At 39.5% G+C, this 25,316-nt stretch overlaps 1 protein-coding gene across 1 annotated transcript; it reads left to right on the top strand.

Annotated features, from left to right (window-relative positions):
• Positions 1-1,738: 1,738 nt before the first annotated feature.
• On the top strand, positions 1,739-24,960 carry rorb (RAR-related orphan receptor B). Its single transcript, XM_038287265.1, has 10 exons — positions 1,739-2,111; positions 19,504-19,589; positions 19,691-19,832; positions 19,919-20,350; positions 20,632-20,753; positions 20,963-21,095; positions 23,293-23,400; positions 23,490-23,600; positions 24,196-24,308; positions 24,418-24,960. The coding sequence occupies exons 1-10, from the start codon at positions 2,105-2,107 to the stop codon at positions 24,580-24,582; spliced, it is 1,419 nt and encodes a 472-aa protein (XP_038143193.1). The 5' UTR covers positions 1,739-2,104; the 3' UTR covers positions 24,583-24,960.
• Positions 24,961-25,316: the final 356 nt, after the last annotated feature.

Genomic DNA, 25,316 nt, shown 5'->3' with positions numbered 1-25,316 from the left:
TTGCAGTCCTGTTAACAAGTAAGAGGAGAATGAAATGGAAGAGTGACAGAATGATCCATGCAACTGCCCCCATAATGCAGGCCGTGCACCGGGCTGTTGTGAAGACAGACCTGAGCAAAAAATCAAAACTCTAAATTTACCTGTCAATTTAGCTTCACCTGTGCTCATGAAATCTGGTCCGTAACTAAAAGAATAAGATCCTGGATACAAGCAGCTAAAATAAATTTCCTCCACACTTGAAGGGTGAGGAGCTGGGCCATCTAGTAGACGCTCAGACTACTTTAATGCAGCTGTCCAACAGCTGTGGTGCTGAACAGCACGTAGCTTTTTCTTGCTTTTCAAGTCATGTTTAAAATGTATTCTCATTGGTAAAAAAAAAGTTACCGTCAGTTTCATGTTTAGGTCATGTTTAACATAGCGCAGTTACATACTGTATGGACTCTGACTAAATGAACATCAGATTAAGAAGATAAAAAAACAAAACAAATGCATCACTATAAATCAGATGGATGTTTTCTGATGGATGTTTGTGATGCTAATTAACAAGTTAACGAAAGAAACGGGTCCATTTCTCTGAGCTGGTTCAGGGTCGGCTTTGGAGGCGCCTGTGCAGCGTCTTATCTCTCCGCCAAAACTGGCTGTCACACTGCAGCATTGATAGGGTCTAACACAGTTGCTCCTGGCTCATAAATATACATCATTCTCTCTTTATATTTGAACACACAAAAATATCCTTGTAAAAAATCAGCTGATGAGAAATATGTTATAATAATGGGTAAAGATTTTAATTAGTTGAGTTTAAAAAGCAGCATGCCTTTAGAAATAAAACTCATATATGTTTTACATTCATTGAAATACACAGCTTGTTCTATTTCAAAGCATGAAGAAAAAAGTTGATCAATATGCAATAACTCTGTGGAAGGTGTGATAAAGGGTTTGTTTAATGTAAACCCTCAAGTTTTCTGTTCGATTAGGGTCTGATTGGGGCTGAACATATATTAAATTACATTAAACCACCAAGATGCTGTTTTTTAATGTTTACAAGCTCATCGTAGAATGGTGGTTTTATATGCAATCATCATTGCCATTCTGACTGATCTGCGGATACATGGCCTTATATACAGCAAAGGGATCCACTTTGAATTATGACATCTTTCTATAAGAATCCCATTTAACCCTCTCAGGAAGTATAGGTACGAGATCTTTTCTTTTGGATCAGGACAGATGGGGAACCTTTGAGCCCTAAATGCAGGGTCAACACTGGTCCTTTGCTGATCTTTGCTACTGAAACCTATGAAAAACCCAGCAGAGCTGCTGTTTTTGAGATTTTATGACTTCTATCACATTCCTTTGAAGAAAAAAAGTGTTTGTATGCAGTCTGATATAGTGCACCTGCATGAAGAAAAGATCGTGAGTAACCAATTCACCTGTCAGTGATCATAATGTTTGGTCTTATCTCTGTCTACTAATAAAGCTCCTGTGTTTATTAATTGGTCTGCCATGGCAAGGTTATCAGCTCCCTTAAAAATGCTGTCTAGATCTGATCCTGCGCATGAATTTCACAATGCTGAGTGAATGTAGAAACTTTACCGTTCTCAGAAGGTTAATAGAGTTGTGTGTGTGCGGGTCTGTGTGTGTGTTAAAGCTCCAGGCGATTGCAAAGAGAGAGTGGGAGGAGCGGAAAGTGCTCCAGTCCAATCCGGGCCGCCGGGTAAAGCCTCTCCTCTGCGCTCTCCCCTCCCTCAGCCCGCAGAAAACAGTGAAACCCTCCCATAGAGGTGAGAGCGCAGATGTCACGAGAAACGCGTCCACACGTCCAGAGCACAACGACCGACCTCAGCCCGCCTTCCTGCGCCCCAGTCCGGGATGCTGTTTTAGCGCAGACACGCTTTGCACTCAGGGCAGCCGCTGCCGGGGGACGCTGACGCAGATCATCCACGCTCCTTTTGTCGCCGCGGTGTTATTTTGAACCAGGGATCTTTGCCACCCCACAAAAGCAAAGCAAAGCACAGCAGCCACCCTGTTTTAAGTGTTTATTTTTGGTTCTTCATGACTGCTGCTTTGGGAAGCGAGTCTCAGCACCAGCTCCAGCAGCGCCAACACGATGCGAGGTAAGACCATCATCCACGCACACACACCGCTTTATCCCAATATTTACTTATCTGTGTTATTTAGCACTTTTATTTCAGACCTGCCAGAATCACATTACAATAAAAAAGTTTATTTTCTGCATGTTTGTTGCGGAACAAGGGTTGACTTCTAAATCCACTTGGATCAATTGTTGCAAAATTAAAAGTGGCAGGATTCGGTCCGGACACAGTCAGAAACACAAAGTAGTTGACACTTATTTTAACGGGTCTATTGTCGGGTGATCAGCTTTATTGAACGGTGTTGTGGGGTTATAGGAAACTTTTTATGCGCTCCACTAACCCATTTCCTCTCAAACGCTGAACTTTAACGTTAAAGTCGTCCTGAGCGCACACAAATGCGCACAAATTTACGCCCTGTGTTTTACGCATAGATAACGCACTGACCCACGGGTTATCCCAGTCTATAAACCATTTCTTGCAGGAAAATTAAGTTCAAATCGGAATATTCTAGTTTTATTTGAATATCTGCATGCAGGTTATTATCATTTCAAGTCTAATAACATCTTATGATTAATACTTTAATTTTTTGTTTTGGATCTCACTTTGTTTTTCTTAACTTTGCGCATTTAATTATTATTCAGATTACCACATTCTCTGATTATGCATGATAGAGATTTTTAATCTAGTCTTTAAATCAGACTGATTTAACTGGTTAAACCCCCTCGTGGGGCCACAGGCCAAATATGTTTGAAAACATATTGAAAATATATCTGAATGCTTGGATGTTTGTGTATTGAATTCATCGAAAATATTCGTATCCACCTGCAAACATCCTATTAAACTGAATCAGAATTTTCTTTAAACACATCTTTTTTTTTAAAAAGAATTACCTATTCGAGGGAAACCACGAAGAAATTGAACTTTAAACAATATTTTAGTTATTTTAGTCATACATGTGAGAGCATATTATTCAGAGAAATACCAGGTGAAAATTATAAATGCAAAAATGATATTATGATATTAGGTATTAAAATAAATGTACCGATATGGCATTTCCTTGTCGATACCAATATCCGATCCTCTTTTCAGCCTTATCTGCTTTTTTCATTTTCTTCTTCAGGATACTAATTTTAAAACCAAACACTAAACAGAAATGTATAGATTATTCCCCTTTATGTCCCACATATCTCTTAGACTTAAATTTATTTTTGTCATTTTGTATACACAAGAGTAAACAAAAAGAAATTTCGTTTAACACTGCTCTAGACAATTCGATTTTTTAAAGTGCAGTCTTGAAACAGTAATAAATATCCCTACACATCCCTATACATATCCCAAACTTGTATCTGATTTTTATTAAACTTTAAAAAAGTGACTCAAGTACCGACTCGTGTTTATTGGATAAAAATAGTGACTTTTTTAAAGTTTTGGTTGTGTAAGTGCTATAAAGTTTGATGGTTTGGAGCTTTTGACTTGCTCATACCTGAAAAGAGCCAATTAGGTGAACATTGAACAAGATCTGAGATTGACTGATTGCTGGATAATCATTAGGGAAGGGAAAAGTTGTAATATTTATGAAAATAAGAAAAATAAACAAAGAATTTTTAAATATTTTGATTTAGTTTTCAGTTCAAACAGCAGCTTCAAATGCAAATAAAAGTCTCTTTATCCCTCTTAATGTCTTCTGAGGTGATGTGCTGCAGTAGCTTCAGGCTGTCAAACCTTGGGCCACTAAAACCACGAGAAGGCCCCCCACCTCTCGCTGTAATCCCAGGCAAACTCCTCTCATCCACCTTGTATTTTGTCCATGTTCTAATGGGTCTTGCGTCCACTCTCGTGCACAGAGGCTTTTTGGGATGGATGGGGGGGGGGGGCATACCAAAAGCTCCTGCTTTCACTTTATAGCCGTGCTCGGCAGAAGAGGCCCCTGAAGCGTCTCCCTCTCCCCTCTTCACCATGGCCCCTCCCTCCTACCTCCTCTCTCTCTCCATCTTCCTCTCTCCCTCTGCACGCCCCAAAGGGTTTTGTCAGATAGAATTAAATCAGTGTGGGTTGCGCGGCCCCCGCTTCCAACCTGTGTCTGTGTGTGTGTGTGTGGGTGTGTGTGTGTGAAGGCTGAGCTGCCCTTACACAGAAATTTGCTCACAACCAAGGTTATGAAAAATAGAGGCCTCTCATGAGCCGTGGTAATTAACATTTAACAAAAGCTACAACTCCTGAAGCCTCGAACGAAGATGATGTCACCACAACGCCCGGCGTTGAGCAGCCAGGAAAAATAACTGACACAATACTGTCGGAAAAACACAATCAGCATCTAAGGACGTTTGTTCGTGTAAGAAGGGTCAGCACTGAGTACGCCAAATAACTGTGTGGATGTCGATGTACGACGCGTTAGTGACGTTATTGGAAATCATTTCGATGCCAACCAGGCTAGACTTCAAGTTTTTATTAAAGGTCAAAACCACAATATTTATGATTTAATCACTGAGCTATAACTCAGTTCTAAATGTGTAAGATTATGTAATAGATTTTTAATCTGAGAGTCATTTATTACCATCTAAAATCAATATATATAACAAGGCCTGAATAAAGATTTTATCTGAGGTTTGAATGAAACAGAGTTGATTATTTACATTTAGTGTCAAAGGAGGAATACAAAAATCACCACATCCATTCCATCAGAGTGAAGCTTAAACATAAGAACCAGATATCTTTGTCTTACTGTGAGTCTTTCAGTTTTAGCCTATGAGATCTCCTTCTTAGATGCTTTGGGGGTCAAATAAGTTTAGCCACAGTTGGAGCAACAGGGAAGGGGGGGCACTGTCATTTAATCTCTAGGGGTAATAACTTGTATATCACAGCCTTTACTACATTTTCACAGTTACAGAGGTCTGAGAAGCATTAGACGATGCATAAAAGTGGAAATGATGTATCTCAGAGAACACAAAAAACGCACTCAGACACAAAAAAGCTGCTGCGCTACGCATGACGGCCTCATGCCAATAGAATTAGTCCCATCCTGCTTTACGTTGGAGGCTTGTGCGACTATCGATTTGTCCAGCTCCAGAGCAACCCTGCTGATCAATTTTTAGTCAAAGCCATCGGAAACAGTCTGTCCGGATGGATCTTTGGAACATAAACCTAAAAGGCCTTTGTTTATATTTGATGTAAAATAGGAGCATTTTGGGCAAAAACAGGTTACGCATTTACTGCTGTGAGCAAACCAATGATTAGAAATATAAAAAAAAGTGATGTAGGCCTGTTTTAAAACAAAGAGAAAGTGTCTAAATATGGCTGCAGGATGACTGGGCTAATAAAATACCCCAGCTAAGTCTGGCTTTTTGTTTATTCTCCATGTGCCAGGTACCTATGGCCCTCAAAGTTTAAACATCCGATATTTTTAAAAACCAAAGACGGCTAAGTGTAAATAGCCATAAAACTAGATGTCAATGGAAGTCCAGTGTTGGAGGGAAAAGTCCTTACTCTATATAAGTTACAATTACATTTGCATTAGTAGAGGAGAAATAATTAGGCATTTTCATACTGATAATCTGTTTTCTTTGTGTCTGAGATTTGATCTTTTCTTTTTATCTTAAGAAAAATAAAACATAAAGAAATGCAGAAGTTTATTTGATAGAGGAAAGAAAGGAAATTTCACTCATCCCATTTATGAGTTCAAGCCTATGTCTCTAGGGTTTACCTTATTTTCAATTTAAAATTTGGTTGTTGCATTTATACAATGTGAACAGTGAGATTTGTTTGATTTGATGCATTTAATAAATAGGGGGAGAAATCTGAGTTTTCAGCATTGCCATTGTCAATAAATGTTCCAATAATGATCTCTAGTTGATTGATTGGTGCATCTCAAATATTACTGTTATCTGTAGGTCTGCACAAAACTAAAAATTATTACATATGAACTGAAACACTTCATAGTTACTGTTAAGCCAGCAGCTTAGAGACCCGTCAGTTAGGAAACCGGTTAGCGAGTTGTTATTTTAAGCAAATTGGTGTTATCCAATGTTGCCACCAAGTCAGTTGTTGAACACAATAGTGGGTTCCTGGCCTGAGCAGCTCCTGCTGGCAGCGTTATATCGCTGTGATTCTGGTTGGCTTTCAAGCCGGGGATTTTTGTTTGTGTTGTTTATTGTTTTTTGTGCTGACTAATGGCCCAGTGTTATGTAAGAGAGGAGAGATTACCCCGAGCCCATGCAGGCCACACTGTTAATCCTTCAACTCAGCGCTACTGACTGACTGAGGTACCACCAGAGTGCTGCTCTAACATTAATTCAGGAGTAACTCCTCACTGCCTATACAATGAGCTGCAGATACAGACGCTCCAGTCCTCATCTTGCATGTTTTCAGATTCTTTTCCAAACGAGAACTTTCTAAAGGTGTGGCCTTGATGGGGGGGTCCAGTTGCTATCACAGCCTGTGTTTGTTTAGCACAGGCTCAGTCTGCATCCCGTGTTGGTTTTATCCCTCTGTGGCAGTCCAGAGGGTCTATGTATTATTGCTTTGCCTTTTTCTCCCTTTGCTCTATTTTCGTCTCTTCTTTAAATCTTAATACACACAAAGCGTGGGCTATACGGCACACTTTGCTTGGCGTCTCAGCTTTATCTTTGCCGGGAGGGATTTCAGCCCAAACCGCTCTTAGACGCAAAATCTGCCTTGAAATCACACAGTCCTCTGACAGCTCCTTCTGTTTTTGTCAGTTTTCATCCATAAAGGCAGCGTGTCTCAGAGGGCGCAGCGATATTCAATATTCACATTTTCCCCGATTTAGATTGAAATCAAAACTGAGAGAGGGAGTGTGTGTGTGTGTGTGTGTGATGGGGGGGTTACAACGCTTAGCGAGCACAGAGACAAAGTGAATGATGAAGAGCGAGACAAACTTTGGCCCAAGGTCACAGAGCAAGCTACAATACACTTTACCTGTTAATTTAGCTGCTCTAATTTAAAGTAGCTCTTTTACTGTAAATAGAAACATCAGATCATTCTTAATAAGGAACCTGAATGGGAATCCCTGAGCCTTACAAGCCGTAAATGAAAATAGACGAAGAAGGCAGAATGTGAGCGAATGAGTGAGATAAGAAAACAGGGCAAGTAGGAGAGAGACTTAAGAGTTATATAATGACACAATTGTGGTCATGTGCATATGTCTGCTTGTGCAAGAACCTGCACCTCATGCAGAACAACAAGGGAGGGTGTCCTAAAGGCCTGATTTGTGTTTATCTATGTGCACGACTGAACAGTCTGAGAGCAGACACACAGACAGAGGCTAACTTCCATGCCCTCTGATTGTACTTCCACATTGCTGCCTCCCTGTGCAATGAATAACGCGAGTGCCTGCAATAGTTGCATCCAAAGTCCACGACTGCAAACCACCTATTAGACTTTAGCTAACCCTGAAAGCAGATTAGTCTATATACTGAGACAATGTGTTCAAACCTCTAGCTGTTGTATTTCTAACTAATTTAACACAAAAAAAATGTTTTATTTTGTCTCTAAATAGGTTTTTTCTTTATTATTCCTAAAAGTAATCTTTTCCAAAAGAAAAGAAACAAATAATAATAACAATCTCAACTTTTGTACTAGCAAAAAATAAATCATCTCTCCATAGTTACTCTGAAGGTATAAAACGTTTAGATGAGCTTTGATTTTGCACATCATCTCTGAAATAGTCAGAGTAAATCCTCTGCTAAGGTGTTCTATGGCTGCAGGTGAATGGCACGCACCTCTACAATAAGCCCATTATATGATTTGGTCTACTGTTGGCATCTTTTCTTAATGACAAAGATTAAGCTGTTTTAGTGCTGCTAATCCCATTGAGAGGACTCTTATTTGGTCTACCTTCGTTTCTCTTCCCTTTCCCAGTTGCAGCTCTTAAATCTGTGCCTGTGCGCAGATGAGAGAGACTGTTGACATTAGATCTGCCGTCATTCACAAAGAGAATGCAATTAGGAAACATAGACTACTGTTGCCTTCGCGGCTCTCTCGGCTCACATTTAAGGTTCAGAAGATGTTCTGTTGAATCTTCCCACTGGAGGCTGAGAGCAGGTGAAGAGAGGAACAGGCCGGGTCGAGTCAGATTGAGTCGAGTCGTTTGATAATCTTTGTGATCAATTTGCCTCTGTGAGAGATGCCCCTGGGGGCCACTTTGGGGAGAACCTTGTTAGGCTGAGTTAAATTGCTGCCCGAGGCGAGCTATTAGCGGCCATTCCTGGGAGAGGACGCGTACACACGCGGCCGCACATGTGTGCGCTCACACACTCGCTCCCTCTAACAGCCACACTGAAACATAGATGCATCAAAAACAAACAAGCTAATTGAGAACTCCGACGCATCTCTATTCACTCAAAAGAAGAGACTTTTTGTGCTTTTTATTTCCATGAAAGATGCAATAAATAATAAATGATGTACAATTTGATTAGGTAAATCAATAAAAACATTTAAAAACCAGACGTCTGTGTCCCTATTACATGCATCAACACCTAGAACCTCCAACATTTTCACTCTACAAACTAACAACATCTATGCATACAGTGAAAGTCAGACAAAGGTTGTTGTGATGGTTTAAAGTATAATCGGAAACCTTTTTATTCCCAATATTTCTGTTTGATACATAAATATGACATAAATCCAGAGTATATGTTTTTTTTTTACTTTTTGGTTTATAATTCTATGAAGAAAAAAATAACATTTGCATATTCAGAAAAGAGCTTGAAGAGAAGAGCTGATTGGCATCGACTGGGAAAAGCTTGATCACTGCACGTCTGAAAAATGACTCACAGAAGGAAATATCTATCTTTCATTAAAGGAGAAAACTACCTAAAAGGACAACAAAAATACACTTAAATGAAAGATTGCAGGAACTAAACTGCACACAGATGCAGACTCTGAAAAAATTTGTAAAAACTCCAGACAAAGGAGTAATAATGCGTAGTTTCAAGAAGCATGCTTTTCTTTTAAAGTAAGAGGACTTTGGGTACTAACCTGCAGCCCAATACGTGGATTCAGTTTAACGACATAAAACCATTGCTAAGTACTGAAATGTTATTTCCTCTTGCAAGTTTTGACTTTCTATTCTTTACATAAAAGTCTTTTTTTTTTTCAAACCATGACTACAAGAACACATCAAAAAATCAGGTTTTGAAAGAAAGTGGCCAATTTTCATTTTATCCTGTTAGGTGTCTCCACTATATGCAGCTCTCTTTATTAATGCTTTAAAGTCTATTTAATCTGATTTGTACCAATGTTCCTGTTCCCTGGTTTGTTCTGAGTGATCGCTGACTCCACAAAGGAAAAAGGAAAATTATCCTCGTCCTTACGTAAGACCTGCGTTTTTGTCACCCCTCTCTGTTTTTCTATTTTTCCTCTGTATGCTGGAAAAACCACTTTTCCTCTCCCTTCCCCCTCAAAGACCCACACACTCACACTGTCATCTGCAATTAGGCTCAACAGGAACACCATAGTAAGAGGGGCGCGAGGTTGAGGGAGGACAACCATCGCCAACAGATTATTTTTGACACTTTCCCAATCAGTGCATTTTTTTTTTCTGTATTCTTTTATGAGCTGAATGTATTCAACCAACCAAAGCATGAACAGTTTTTCAGCAGCTCAATCTGAACACATGCCCGTTAGTGTGAAGTTAGATGGAAAGCAACTGTGGGGTACAGGAGGCAGGGAAGCCTGCAGTCGTCTGTGTGTGTTCTTGCAGCCGAGTCTGCCGCGGTAATGACCAGATGCAAGCCTCTCACACTTGCAGTTGCTCCTTCCACACTGATGCACTCACTTGGTCCTTAAGGAAAGGTCAGGGGCCATCAGGGTCCTACCGGTCACCTAGGGGGTTGTACTGTGGGACTGTGTATGTGTGTGTACAGTGGCCTTGAGAGACAAATCTAAGGCGGCAGATGGGCAGACTGTGTATACATGCATGCATGTATGTGGGAGTGTGTGTGTCAAAGCAGGGGTCGAGTTAACCCTGTGGATTTTTTCCCACGCCTCTGTCTTCTCTTATCTGAGCGAGGACACGTGCTGCACTGGGATGGAGATGCTTTGTGTGTCTGTCTGCTGGAGGTTAACCGGGGGAGGGAAAGTTTGAAAAACATACTGTAAAGTCCATCGCTTTTTTTGTCTGTTGTTTGAAAGTGTTTCGCAGTGATGGATGCATTTGAGCATGTCTGAATATGTGCTTCAGTCCGCCTGAACGTATCTCCTGGAGTGTGTTAGTGCGTGCATGCATGGGAATCGATGCACTGGATGACAGCCAGTGGCCCCCTTCTGTTCTCTATCCATGACGTCCAATCACTCCGTGGCACAATATTCTCTGTGCAAACTGCAGCTGATCCCAGACCTGCTAGCTGAGCAATTACCCAGAGTGCTTTGGGGCTGCACAGCAAGCTGGACAAGCTCATGCCCTATGACATAGACTATCTCTGTGTTTGCATGCGCATGTGCATTTTATTTGTTTCTGAGGAGGAGAGGGGGCGTTAGGGGTTGGTGGAGGTTAGTACATGTACCCAATCACAGTGTGGCTGTCTTTAAAAGATGGATTAAAACTTGGTTGACAGCAGGCATCACAATGGGGGAAGGGGAGATCAGCCCACTCGATGACATTATGATGATTACTATAAGACAATGCCCAGCAGACTGAGCAGGGTAAGGATGTTTGAACTCATAGAGCAAATACTGGGGGTATTAGATCAGTATGTCAGCCCTGTGGTTCGACTAGCATCAGCCATTATAGCCTCGACAACCAGACTAATTTACACCACTACATGCCATATTAATATGGAAAGGAGAGGGTGGAGTTCAAGTTCAAAAGCTGAACTAAAAAAGTCTGTGAAAACAGATGAGAACAAATCAGACATGGATATGATGCAAAAACATTTTGTCTGTTTTTATTTTCTTTTTATCTCATTAAACACTATAAAATAAATATTTCTTTATTATCATTGTAAATGTTGAATTTCATTTCTGTAAAGGCTCTTCAGACCCCGTATTTGGAGATCCACGACCACAAGTGGGGTCCCAGCCCTAACTTTTTGAATCAGTTGTCTAAACAACTCCAGGATAATTGGTCCCTTTCACAAATTTATACCTACATGTTCCATTGAATCAATTTCCTCTTTCATTTTATGCCCATATCAAATAATTTCGTATCCATGTACTCAAACTATCTGTTCATCTTTGTACAATAACTTCTGAGGGAACTGCATGTTTTCAAACATGTTGGTTCTAACCCCCTTCAGGACCAGTAGATTCTTATGAAATTTTACAACTTTTGATTCACAATCAAATTAAAATAAATCTGCAACCCTCAGGTGACCGATATTCATTAGGATCATTTTTATGGTATGAAACGACCACAAAACTGTAATATGACTACAGCTAAGGAGCAAAATGACTAGCTCCTGATTTTAAACACATCTCAGGTCAGTGATTTCAAAAATATCAGAAAAAAGCCAGAATAGTTGTTTTCATATTAACTTTTCATTAATTAGTTTCTAAGTTAGAACGTTAAATATGGAAATGTCTTCATTTCTTTATGAAATCTAAAGAAAACTGTTTAAGTAAACAGGTGCCCCTTTTCTACTTAGCACTTTTCTCATTTTAAAACAACCTTCCACTGGATATTTTCTATCAGTTTACTCACTAGTAACTCACTTTGATAATTATTTAAAGTAGTTTTATTAATTCAACTTGTTTCCTGTAAGATAACGAGGTTTTATATAGTTTTTGTCATTAGAATCCAGTATTTTTGGTTAAAAAATAGAACATAGTCAGAAAGACCAAAATTATGAAATGCTATAGAGGCCAGCTTATCATCATCGGGTCAGAACTAAAGCAGTTCAAATAAATTGTGTTTTTAAGCCTTAATAATCCATGTTGATCTGGCAAAAAAAAAAAAAAAACCTTCTTACCTTACCTAATTCTTACCTGCTTTATAATTTTACTATTTATCCCCATCAGTAACAGTTTTTGACTCCATCTAATAAGCAGGATGTTTCTCAGGGTTATCTTGGTTTCATGTGGGGTCACAAATATAAGGTTATAAATGTGACAGTTGAACAATTTCCGATTATTAATAAACTTTCAAGAAAAAATAACTGATATATATAAATGTTTTAATGCATGGTTATGAAATGGGAGGAAGGAGGATGGTTAGAATTGACGCAAAATGTATCCAGAGCCCCATAAATACAAGGACACAAAGTAGGCAGTTTATAAATCAGTGCCTTACAAAAAGTGCCTTACATTCTGTAATCTTAACCAAAAACATTCGTGAAGCTGTGTGTTGACATTTCTTGCACAGAGGTTGATATACAGTACGGATGTAAGATAGGATATCTGAAATGTTTCTGATTTTCTAGGTAGCCTGAGAGTCAACCGCTTTCCTTTTTAAGTTCTCAAGATTTCAAACAACTCACTCAGATTAAAACAGCTCACAGCAGACCATACGCAGTGGCATTTTTACATCGATTTTAATAGGACAGCATGACGTGGAAACATGACAGGAGACACGGGGGAGATAACCCAAGTAAGCTCTGCTTTAAGCAATTCCCAGCAGTGTGCATTAACCCACCCGGCAATCGCGCCACCAGAACTTTTCTCCATGCTTTTCATCATCGAATGTGAGACAGAGGGATAGAGTAGGAGCTTGTTTCCCTCTCTAGACTCTGCGAGATAAGACTAAAACAAGGTTTTCCCAGAGAGATGGAAATAGATCATAAAACTGAGAAACTGAAATGATTTCCCAGTCACACAGCCACTTACAGCGAGGCGGAACACAAGTGAAGAAGTCAAACAGACTCAAGTGAAGGGGATGATCGCATAATTCAACCGCATATAGGCATCTAAGATCAGTGCCGCAGCTGTTCGGATTTAACAAGGGGGTGGTGGGGGGTAAAATGCCGATCTCCTTCATTTTCCCCAAAGATATCTAGTTAGCTGGGAAGCAGCAGTACATATTTTTTTAATGAAGAGGAGATACCACCCACATTCATCTTATCAAATCAACCCCTGAGACTATAGCGGGAGTTGTGTTTGTCTTTCAGAAGAGGCTGACACTGGCAGAAGTTATGGCAAAAAGTGATTTTAACTGTTCTATAAACTGCAACAATAAAACGCAAAGCTCTACTCGTTCCCTGGTATTGTTGCTGCTTGACATCTTTTTTCTCTTTGGGTATATTTCCACCATAGATCCCTGCAGGCGAAGCGAATGAAACATGCATGTCCAGTCTGGCCCTTTGGCAACACTAACACATGGGGACCAAACATGTATAGCAACATCTAGTGGCCTTTCTCAGCTAATGCATTGTCCATCCTTTCAAATCTAATGCTTATAGTTCTACCACCAGGGGTGTGTGTGTGTGTGTGTGTGTGTGTGTGTGTGTGTGTGTGGACACTTGCAGACTTCAGAGTGAAGAATTGTGAAGGCATTAGAGCACGGCGGATGGTTTTGGTGGGGCGTAATGTAGATAATTAGGACTCTATTTAGAGAAAGGGCCAGCCTTGGAAATACACAGGAGAACCTCACTTCATTAAAAATCAATTATTACAAAACACGTGCCAGCTCAATACGGCCCTCATAGCCACAGTCTGCCCCACACACACATACACCAATGTGCAACTCTCCTATTACTATCTTTGACGCCTCCTTAACTAACTTTACCTCCAGTAGGTTCTCTCTCCACTGTGCGACGCACCTGATCCTCCTCTTAGCTAAGATATCGCCAGCGTTGCAGTCCTGCTCTTACATAATAACCTGAGGATAACACACAGTCTCCCGCTGGCTGAGGATGCTGTCAGTCATTCCGCTCTGACTGGGTCGGCTTAGGTCAGAAAGATGTCCCCTCCCACCACTCATAAAAGACATGCAGCTCGAGGGCGAACAGAAATGTGCGGCTTTTCTTGCTCATGTTTTCCTTTCAAAGGGATGTCTGTCAAGAAAAGCTTGTGGAATATCTGCTTTAGGTTTCTTTCAGTTCGGTTTTCTGCTGCAGCGCTGAAGCCCCAGGTTGCTTCTGTAATGCAAAATCATGTCACACAGAATAAAGCATTATCAGTGGCTCTTCTTTGCACCCAACAAATAAACATGTCTGGATTCTGTCACATGTATAAAACACGGCTGAAGTTCAAACTGTGCTGATGTACAAGTGGGAGTCTTTTCATAAAGCGTTTACAAAAGCCTCAGCTGCTGAGATCGGGAGCACAGATGATCGCTGATGACATACAGCGTTGGCTCCACACGCGGATGACATCACTTCCTTTAAGAGTGTGACGGCTAAGCACATCATTGCTTCGACATCCAGACGAGTACGGCGAGTGGGCAGTCACCCTGGCAACAGGGATGCTGTCATGACTGTCTATGTATCCCACCTGACAGTCGCCGCTGGCTATACGCATAGCACACACACACACACACCACAATGCTATCCTCCCACACATGCAAACACACACACATATATGCACACGGGGATACATGCATTACTATCCTTGGTTTTTCCATTTTACAAGTTAAAGGCGTCTCCAATACACAGAATTACAGAAATGCACATGCCCACACACCCATGTTCTTTTGGGGCTCAATATGTGACACAAAAAGAGCGTAATCTCTAAAACAAAATGGTGAAGATGTGGCGTAAATACAAAAGAACTGCTGAAAAAACGTTTAGAGCTTTCTTTAACAATAAACATTAGCTATATATAAAAATACCTTCGCTTTTCTTCGCTGTGCTTAATTTTACTTTCATTACAACTTGTAATTTCATTGTTTTTAATTCCTTTATTATTTGATGCATTGGAACAAATAGTCTAAGGAGGAAATTGGCATGTGTGTATTTATCTGTTATCTGTTAATTACGCTCAAGAGTCACAGACTTAGTGAAATGAATTCCACCTGAGTGTAATCTAAGTGTCACATCGTGTGTCAGTGTAAACACACCTTTTCTGAGAGGCTGCTATACACCTCTAAGCAAGAGGCATCCCATCATGTTGATCAAGGAGCTCTCCAAAAAAATCAGGAACAAAGTTATTTAGGAGTACAAGTAAGGGTGGAGATATAGATAAATAATAAGTCTTTAATGTTTCCATGGAATATTATTAGAATCATATTCCTCAAATGGAAGCACATGGTATCACAACAAACCAGTCAGGAAAGGGTCTCCCACCCAAACTCACAGACTGGGCAAGAAGGGCCTTATTATTAGAAACAGCATATAACCCAACATAACCCTGAAAGAGCTGCAGAGTTCCACAGTTGAGATCAAAGAGTCTATCCATATGACCACAACAAGCCGTCCACTCCATATGGCTGGGCTTTATTGAAGAGTGGCCAGAAAAAGTGATTATTTATAGTTAAAAAAAGGGAATGTGCGTTTTCTCAAGAGCATGTGGGTGACTCCCCAAATGTCTTGAGGAAGGTTCTCTGATCAGATAAAGTTCATATTTATCTTTTCAGAAGAGAAAAAGCTTACAAAGAGCAAACTACTCTTATGCGGCTGCCGGCGTACTGATAGTTCTTCTTTCCTGCCCGATTCCAGATACAAGAGGCCAGATACAAGAGGCTGAAATTAGTTTTCTCCACAGGGTGGCCGAATACTTTCTTTTAGATGAGGTGAGGGACTCTGTCATCCAAGAGAGGCTCAGATTAGAGCTGCTACTCCTCCACATCAAATCAGCTAAGGTGGCTACATTTTAGATGTCCTTAGACATCATCCTGGAGAGGTTCTCCACGTACGTTCTAGAACACTCAAGAGGCCCAGTGGACAACCAGGGACTCGCTGGAGGGTCTCTCGGCTGGCCCTAGAATTTCTTGTGGTTCCCCCAGAGAAGCTGGAGGAGGTTTCTGAGAGGGAAGTCTGAGAGTCTCTGCTGAGACTGCTGCCATGGCGAAACATTCAACGTTAGGGAGACAATTACAATATTTGCCTTTTAAGCATCTAAGGAAAGAGGTTATTCCTGATGCAACTTCAACACTTTTCATCCAGCAAATAACAACCCCACAGTGGAACATGGTGGTGGCAGCCTTGTGCTGTGGGCATGTATTCAAAAGCTTTAAATCAGCTTTAACCAATTTCTCTGGTTAAAGCTGATTGAAAAAGGATAGAGCTAAACACAGAAATATTCTTAGAAAGGCAAAGTCAAAGTCCAGACCCCATTCCAATGAGAATCTTTGATTAGAATTGAAGATCACTTTTTACGAGTGAAAACAGGGGGAACAATTTTAAGAAAATGCAAAAACCTCATTGGCACGTTACGAAAAACTTACTCCGTATTTATTTATTTATTTTCCTATTTATGGTTTTCAGTCTTGATACAAAAATTTAGCTTCTTTAAATACCTGGCTGCCCTTTCCCCATTTGTTGCTACACGCTGCTGTTCAGCTGGCTGAAACAGGGTCAGGGGTTAAGCTACTTGGTAGCCAGCTACGTCCTTGCAGCAAATATTGAACCATTCTATGTCATATTGTTTTCCTTCTTGCTCTGTTAAGACCAACAACATCAAAATAATCAGAACTTTTGCATATAAATTTGCAGTACTCAGATAAATGATGTTTACTTTGAACATTACAATCCTGTAATGAAGTTCATCATAGCTAAACTCTCACATATGCTCACTTGGTTACTGTCCAGCCTTCTGACTGCTGCTCATGTTTGGTCTGTTGACATCATCTGTATCTCGGGTGGAACTGACCTGTTTAGTAGCCTATTAATAGTGCGTCACAGACTCACGTTCAGTGACAGCTCTGTTTGGACTCTGTGTTCTGTCCAAGTCCAGTGCTCCGCTCTGACCCAGTTTACAAGCAAGAACTGGTGGAAATGGGTCAATCAGGAGCTGCAACAAAACTCCAGAGCATGAGCTTTTTTCTACTTCAGGTACAAAAAAATCTTAGTCTTAATATTCAACAAGAAAGATAATGTTTTAATATGCAATAGAAATGTGTTGAAAAAGACATGATAAAGTTGCAGATTCAGACCAGATCTTGGTGAAACTGAAGTTTGCTTATAGAGGTAACAAAAACATTCATAGATTTAGTTTAACAAATCATTTACTTTCTTCTTGCTGGAAAGAATATAACATTACAGAGTGACCTGGCTAGAACCCTGGATTTAACCTAAAGATTAGGGTTATGACAAAGAGGGACTCCAACCTGCTGGAGCTCATCGATAAATATAAATCGTAAGATAACCAGTGGAAATGTGCGAAAACCCGATAAGAAATGATAAGGAAAAACGTTGACTCCTATAATTCCACAAAACATTTTCCACCGATTATTCAGAAGGGGGGAAAAAATGTCAACAACTTGGTTTTTATTAAGATGTAAGTAGAAAACTGATATCTTAGTATTCTTCTCTTGCTATCAACCAAATTTCTGGTCTGAATGAAAATAATCTGATCATTTAGAGCTTGTACTTTAAAGGGCATCTATCATGTAAAATAATTTTTTATCAGCTTTTATCTGTACAGCTTTTCCTTCATCAAAATCAAGCACAAATAGGTGTTTAGTTTGATTCATGCATCTCTGAGTAATCCTCATTAATTCTGCTGTCTGAGCAGCAGCTCCTCCCTTACTTGTACCAAGAGGTGGATAATATTTAGATAAAAGGCTCCCTCCCTTAATTTGAAGGCAAGTGTTTTTCTTCCAGGCTAGCAGAAAAAATATATATTTTTCATAACAAATTAACCCACATAGTCCTAAAGCAATTATTTGATCATATTTGCCTATACGTGACTTTGAAAGTCTGAAGCATGATACAGAACCCTTAGTCCTTTAATGTCTGTAGATAGACACAAGAGGACAAAAGAGATATTGAATTAAATAAAAAAGAATAAATTAGAATAACAACAGCAAGGTATCTATGCCAATAATTTGGGTTTTAATTTTAGTGATTAGACATAGTAGAAGTACAAATATTAATATCCAAAATAGTCTTAGCTCAAATAATCTTTACTGGCAATCCAGGGGTTAAATAATTTTGCATCGTCTCTATTTTAAGTTTTCTTAAAATTTGTAAATACTTAATAGTTTTTATTTTATTATTTTTAATAACTTGACATGGACACATATTTGATCTGAACTTTCCAATAACCTAACGTCCTAATGAAGTCATAAATCTGCTTTTGTTTCTCATTGTTTCCCACATTACTGAAAGTAAATCTTGTCATTAGAGTTTATAGATAGCAGCGATCGGCTGTACCTGCTCAGTTGCTCAACAGACAGAAATTACTCCATTGATCCTCATAAGTCATTATCCAATTATGTATACTGCAGACTCATTGTACAGCACACTCACAATTATACTACATTTGTACATAAATACAAGTTTAAATTTTGCACATATAGGAGAAATTACGTAAACATGACTGCAGTTTAAAATCAACATGATTTGGAAATATTTTAAATGTGGATGAAATTACATGAGCAATGCAATAGAAAGTGTGTACACATCAATGACGGAGCAGTTAGCCAATGCTAACACATGCACAGATACATCTGTTCATTTCTCACACAGAATTCCTAAATTCAGACATGATTTCACCACAGGTAGGACTCAGCAAGGAGATTAACACGTGAACGGCTGTTTCTGCTGAGGGTAAGGCAGCACTCAGCAGAGGAGGGAACCAGCTCATAAGGAAACAATTTAGGATTAGTTAGGCTGTCTAATCTCTTTATATAGACTGTGCCATCTCAGCAGCATACCTGCCTAGCTCCACATCCATGTGCATCCATCATTTCATGGGGAACAGGGGAAGCGCTCTTTTTATATATTATGGATAGCGTGCTCAAAGAACACCACAACAGGTGTTTCTCTGAGCTGAAGTAGTTTTTGTGCATATTCTGTGCCTTTATTTGGGAGCATATATGGAGCTGCCTCTTCACAGTGAGTAAGATGACATGGTTTGATGAGTGCAAGTTGTGGCAGAGAGAACAGGCAAGATGAGCATGAACAGAATGTGTGGTGCTTCAGTGATGTAACCAGTTTTCTCATTATGGGACAAGCCTTTTAACCTGCAGGGGTCTCTGTACTTCAGTCCACAAACAGAATCCACTCACAGGCTAGTCATGTACTGGTGGTGTGTGGAGGTTTAAATTCTGCGTTTGTTGCGCACTTATGCAGTCCTAAGTGCCCAGTTAGCAGAAAACTCCTGCAAAGACATAATAAATGTCCACATGTCACCGTGCCCTCGTGAATTTAAAGTCACAAAAATAGGATCCAGGGACGCGTTGCGAGCTCAATCAGGTACTGCCGACGACTTAAAATGAGAACTCCAGCTGGGTTGCAGGAAAGCTGGCTGAACAAGATTGAGTTCAGGGGAGCAGGAGTTTGTGTTAAGTCCAGAATGTAATTTTTAAACCAAATGTTTTCTGTCTTCTCAGTAATTGTTTTTCTTTTCTTCTTCTCAGCCCAAATCGAAGTCATACCATGCAAAATCTGTGGAGACAAATCATCAGGTATCCACTATGGAGTCATTACGTGTGAAGGCTGTAAGGTATGACCTAAGACCTCATTAAGAAATTTAAAACTAAATCACCTGGTGTATTAATCTACAGGTATTTAAGTGTTTGCTTGTTTTTGGTGGCTTGTACCCAGGGTTTCTTCAGACGAAGTCAGCAGAATAATGCCTCCTACTCCTGCCCCCGACAGAGGAACTGCCTCATCGACAGAACGAACCGCAACCGTTGCCAACACTGCCGACTGCAGAAATGTCTCGCTCTAGGAATGTCCAGAGATGGTGAGACCTGGTTTATCTCCATTAATCTAACGGTTTAGTATTAGTTTTATTTTTGCCACCCTGAGTTCTTCTATCTGCTCCTTTAGCTGTCAAGTTTGGTCGCATGTCCAAAAAGCAACGTGACAGCCTGTATGCAGAGGTCCAGAAGCACCAGGCCCGGCTGCAGGAGCAGCGGCAACAGCAAACTGGAGAAGCTGAGACTCTGGCTCGGGTTTATTCATCCAGCCTAACCAATGGACTGTCCACCCTCAATCATGAAATTGGGGGCACCTATGCCAACGGTCACGTCATAGAGCTACCTAAAGGCGGCCACGTCAATGGAGGTGGAGTCCCTGGGGGCTACTATGGGATGGATTCCACCCAGCCGTCTCCAGACCAGTCAGGTTTGGACATGTCAGGCATGAAGCACATTAAGCAGGAGCCAGTTTACGACTTGACGCCGGTGCCAAATCTGTTCAGCTATGGAGGCTACCAGGAGAGCCAGTTTGGACCACATAATGTCAGCATTGGAGAGCTTGGTAAGAATTGCAGAAGTTTAATCTTAAAATAAACAAAACTTCAGGGATTTTTCTTAAAGGAAATTAATCATTACCCGCAAAGTAAATCTGGAAGAAAGTGTGAGTCAGTGTTCTAATCTGAAGGCACAACAGGAGATCAGGCCGGCTTATGTGGCTAGCTGACAATGTGTCATATTACTGTTCGGAAATCCTCCGGCAGATTGCACTTTGTCAAAGTTAAGCACTTCACATCAAATCAAAGAAATTTTGAAAAGACTAAATGGTTTATTCTCTCCCTATAGACCGCATCGCTCAGAATATCATCAAGTCACACTTGGAAACATGTCAGTACACAACAGAGGAGCTACAGCAGCTCGCCTGGCAGACACACTCCTATGAAGAGGTCAAGATGTACCAGAGCAAGGTGAACCTTCAGATCATCTCATTCTCTCATTCTACTTTATGTGTTTTTTTTTCTTCTGAGGGTGTAATAGAGAAGAAACATAAGCAGATGAGAATATTTGCAGGAACATGAAAAATTACAATAAAAATTAGCAGGTATAATTTATTGCTATGAATGCCAGGACCTCAACATACAGAACAAACACCTAAACTTGTTTCGGATGCTTTCAGCCCAGGGATGTGCTGTGGCAGCAGTGTGCCATCCAGATAACCCACGCCATCCAGTACGTGGTGGAGTTCGCCAAGCGCATCTCAGGGTTCATGGAGCTTTGCCAGAATGACCAGATCCTGCTCCTCAAGTCAGGTGAGATGTTGGAGCAGCAGCTGCTACATTAACTGGATTTAAAAAATTTTTGGCAAATTGCTCCACTAATCAGGATTTTGTGGCTGATTTCCAATGATAAACCTGAGGTCTGTCTTTAAACAACATGTAGTAAAGAGTCCATGTTAAGTCCAACTGTAACTGTTTAGATTTCTCTATAACACATAAATCCAGGGCAGTTTTACCCTCAAAGGTTTATTACGTCACATATGATTAGATTAACAAATCAATTAGGAATCACAATAAAGATCACAAAAATCACAAAATGTAACTCAGCTTTTTATCTCGTGATGTCAACATTTTGAAGATGGCAGCAAAACTGATTAATTTACATCTAATGATTGAAAGAACACGAGATTCAAAATATCTGAAAATATTTTTTCTGTGCTAAAGTGTTTTCTGGGGAAAAAAATGTGACTTGATTCTCTCCATCTATAAATATCTAAAGAGTCCACATATAAACCCACATTTTTTTAAAGATCTATCTGGTATATATGGTTAAGAATGATAAGAACACTCCTATTTTGTTTTTTTGATTGTGTTCTTTAGGGTTACATACATTTTTAAATAAGAAAGGAATACATAGAAAATTAATATGTAAGCTTGCATAAATTATTAGACCACTCTTTTTTTTCCTTTGTGTTCATTGTAGTCATTAGGTTATGTGTCTTTAGAAGAAGAAAATGACATTGGTGGTCTAAAAGAAAAATGTTTCCATGTCTTTTATCAAAAGTCCAGCTTAAAACTGAGTTTTCTAAAAGGCTGAAGATATTTTCAAATCAATAAAGAACATAAACACATGTAAAATAGATACAATATTGAATGTTTTTGAAGTATTTGGAGCAAATACAAAAGGTAAAACTGAAAGTTTAACCTGAGCAGGCTAAACTATTGTTACTGTCACTAGTTTGTGGTTATTGAAGTTGGAACACAGAAAATGTAAAAGAGTTAAATTGGATTTTTCTTTGTTTTCATGCAATTGTATATAAATGGCTAAAGGTATTGAATCATAAACAGAATTTTGTACCCAAAAATTTCCTAGAGTAAGAGCAGCACTACTTTAACATATTTCCACTCAGGTAAAAGTAAATAGGAGTCATCCAAGAAATTATTTAAGAGTTAAAAAAGTACTTGCTAAAACAGCTACTTGAGTACTGAGTAATTGATGGCTTATTACATCTGATTGCATATTTAAAATATGCTAATTCTGGTATTTCAAAGTGATAGAATAAAATTAAAGAAAATAACATAAGTAAATAACAGAATTACAATATAACAAAACCAGACAAAAGAAACCCTTTTCCAAATCATTTTATCAACATATAAAACCATACTTTACTGTAGGTAATATATAAATATTAGAAAAGGCTAAAGAACTTCCATATCTACTCCTTACTTTATATAAACCTGATCCCCTAGTACCTCCATAGGTGTGTCGAGGAACCAGCAATTTTTTCAACAGTAGCTTTACTCTCGAAACATTTGTACTTAAGTAAAAATTTTTGGTAAAGTGAAACAACTCTTAAAAGTACAAAGTTCTCAAAAAGTTACTCAAGTAAATGTGACGAGTTATGACCCTACTCTGTTTATAGATCAAATGACGCCATTTCCAGATGTTTACTCTAGCAATCTCTAAAAAAAAAAACTACTAGAAAAAGTGCCACTGGTGTGACTGGGTGTGGAGAGATCATAGGTGGATAAAATATATTTGAAAGAAGTGTCAATCAAATCAATTATTTTAGCATTTTAGTGTAAGAAAGTAATATTTAAACATAAAATACAATATCTTATCAAAACAATAGGCTACATCATTTTGTAACCCGCCTATAGTTTCTGCCCTGTTAATATGAGAAATTCAGTGTTCCGAATTTTAGCCTTCCTGTTATCTGCCATAGAACTCACTCTCCCTCGTACAGTATAAGTTAACTCCAAATATGTCTCACATATCAAACATGTTTTATCTTTTAAATAGATTTCTATGTATGCCACTTAGTTTGGGCTTATGATGCCATGTTTAGAAAAAGATTGAATTTTTCCGTTTCCACCTTCCTGGTCGCTGTTCAAGACTGGTCTAGCTGAAAATTGTTCAATCCCATTAAACATAGAATTTTTATTCTTTTTACTTTTGCCAAAACTATTTCCATCATCATATTAATTCGTATTAAAATAATTCTTTCAGGTTGCTTGGAGGTGGTCTTGGTACGGATGTGTAGAGCCTTCAACCCTCTTAACAACACTGTTCTCTTTGAGGGGAAGTATGGAGGCATGCAGATGTTCAAATCTCTAGGTAAGGCATTTTTATATATCCATGTTTTCTTTTTCCAGAAGCGACAAAGAAGAACAAGAGTAATAACATTCTTACTTTGTCTCTTTAAGGTTGTGACGAGTTAGTGAGTGCAGTGTTCGACTTTGCCAAGAGTTTGTGTTCACTGCAGCTAACGGAGGAGGAGATTGCTCTGTTCTCAGCAGCTGTACTAATTTCCACAGGTCAGTCTTTGTCCAAAACTGTCATAATAGTTCATGTACAAAACAAATTCACAATAGAAAACAAGATTTTTTTCTCTGATGATACTTGTCCTCCCTGAGCTGGTATCAAGATAAACCAAACAATTGAAAAGGTCAGCGTTTCTATACAGCAACACGTTTATAATACTGCCCATGCAGTATGAATGAAAGTCATTTTAAAGAGGCATCAAAGAAAATGTTGAAATGACAGACTTTACTGAGCATCTACTAATGCAATACCTCCCAACCATCTGTTGCTGCACACTGTCAGCTGGCTGAAAGGAGGGTGTTACATCATTTCCTGACTTGCTAGGGATATTTCTGTAAGGGGAAAAAAGGAAAGTAAGAATTACACTCAATCAAATGGAGTGTCACTCATTGCTCCCATTAAGGTAACAGGGTTTCCAAACTGCAGTTATATTAGCTCTCAAAGTAATTATGAAAAACACATAATGACTCAAGCCTTATTGTCTTTTTCATAGCTGGAGAAATTCAGTTCAACCTTAGTGGAGAGTGGAAGGTCAGCTCTATTATTCCGCATCAACTTTAACACTGAAGAAATCTCATGTCTCCGCAGATCGGCCATGGCTGATGGAGCCTCGAAAAGTCCAGAAGCTCCAAGAGAAGATCTACTTTGCTTTGCAGCATATTATGCAGAAGAACCACATGGATGAAGATGCACTAGCCAAGGTAGGCTGAAGAATTTACAAAAAATATTGAATGCAATCATCGCAATCATAGTTTTTTTTCTGGCAACCAAAAACAAATGGTTCTTAATACTGTTGTCCTTGTTTAACAGCTGATCAGCCGGATCCCGACACTATCTGCCCTGTGTACACTCCACACTGAGGAGCTTCAGGCATTCCAGCAACTCCACCCAGAAACCGTCAACGTTCTCTTCCCTCCGCTCTACAAGGAACTGTTTAACCCCGACCCAAACTCTGCCATGGCCATGCCTAAGTGACCGCCCTGCGGTCCAAATGCAATGAACAGTTGAAGAAAACGGACCAAGAAAATGTGTCAGCTGTTATCTGACAAGACACTCTCGGCCATTCTGGCAACTACAGATGTTTTTGGAGCTCTCCCAGGCTCCTTCCAGGCTGGTGGGTGAGGATTCATCAGCTAGAAACTTAAGAGTTACTATACCAACAATACTAGGAATGTCCTGCACTTATCCCATCCTGTTCACCGATACAGTCTGAAGAATGTATATACAAGTGAAGCGTGCCCCAAGCCACAACCTCAGAGGGGGTTCAAGGTGTCTCCAGAAATGAACTGACCAGAAATGTACAGAGTTTAACAACAACTACAAACAATTTTAAGCAGTCAAACTTTTTTTTTTTGTTGTTAAAAAGGTGGGTAAGTTAATTTGATCTTTAAAAAAAAAAAGGTTTTCTTTTTTTTCCAGTGAAGACATTGTTATTTGTGGGAAGCTGGATGGGGGAGGGAACTGTGGATTTAGAAAAGCTATTGTAGATATTCTTCTAGCTGAGAGCAGATTCCAGTATTATTTCTTTTTCTGTTAAAATAAGTTAGTCCTAATTTAAATATACAGCCGCCCAGACTGGCTGTTGATACCTTGTCTATGTGTTCCTATTTTATTTGATAGATTCTTGTGTACAGAATTTGTAAAGTTGAGACTTGAAAAGAAAACTGGGCAAAAACTGGGAGCAAGTTTTGGGTTTGTTGATATTCAGA

The sequence above is a fragment of the Cyprinodon tularosa genome, unplaced genomic scaffold (assembly GCF_016077235.1).
Source record: "Cyprinodon tularosa strain WSP-4 unplaced genomic scaffold, ASM1607723v1 ctg238, whole genome shotgun sequence".
In the NCBI taxonomy this organism is placed as follows: Eukaryota; Metazoa; Chordata; class Actinopteri; order Cyprinodontiformes; family Cyprinodontidae; genus Cyprinodon; species Cyprinodon tularosa.
Note: the sequence above shows the minus strand (reverse complement) of the source record. Positions and strands in the feature narration are given on the sequence as shown.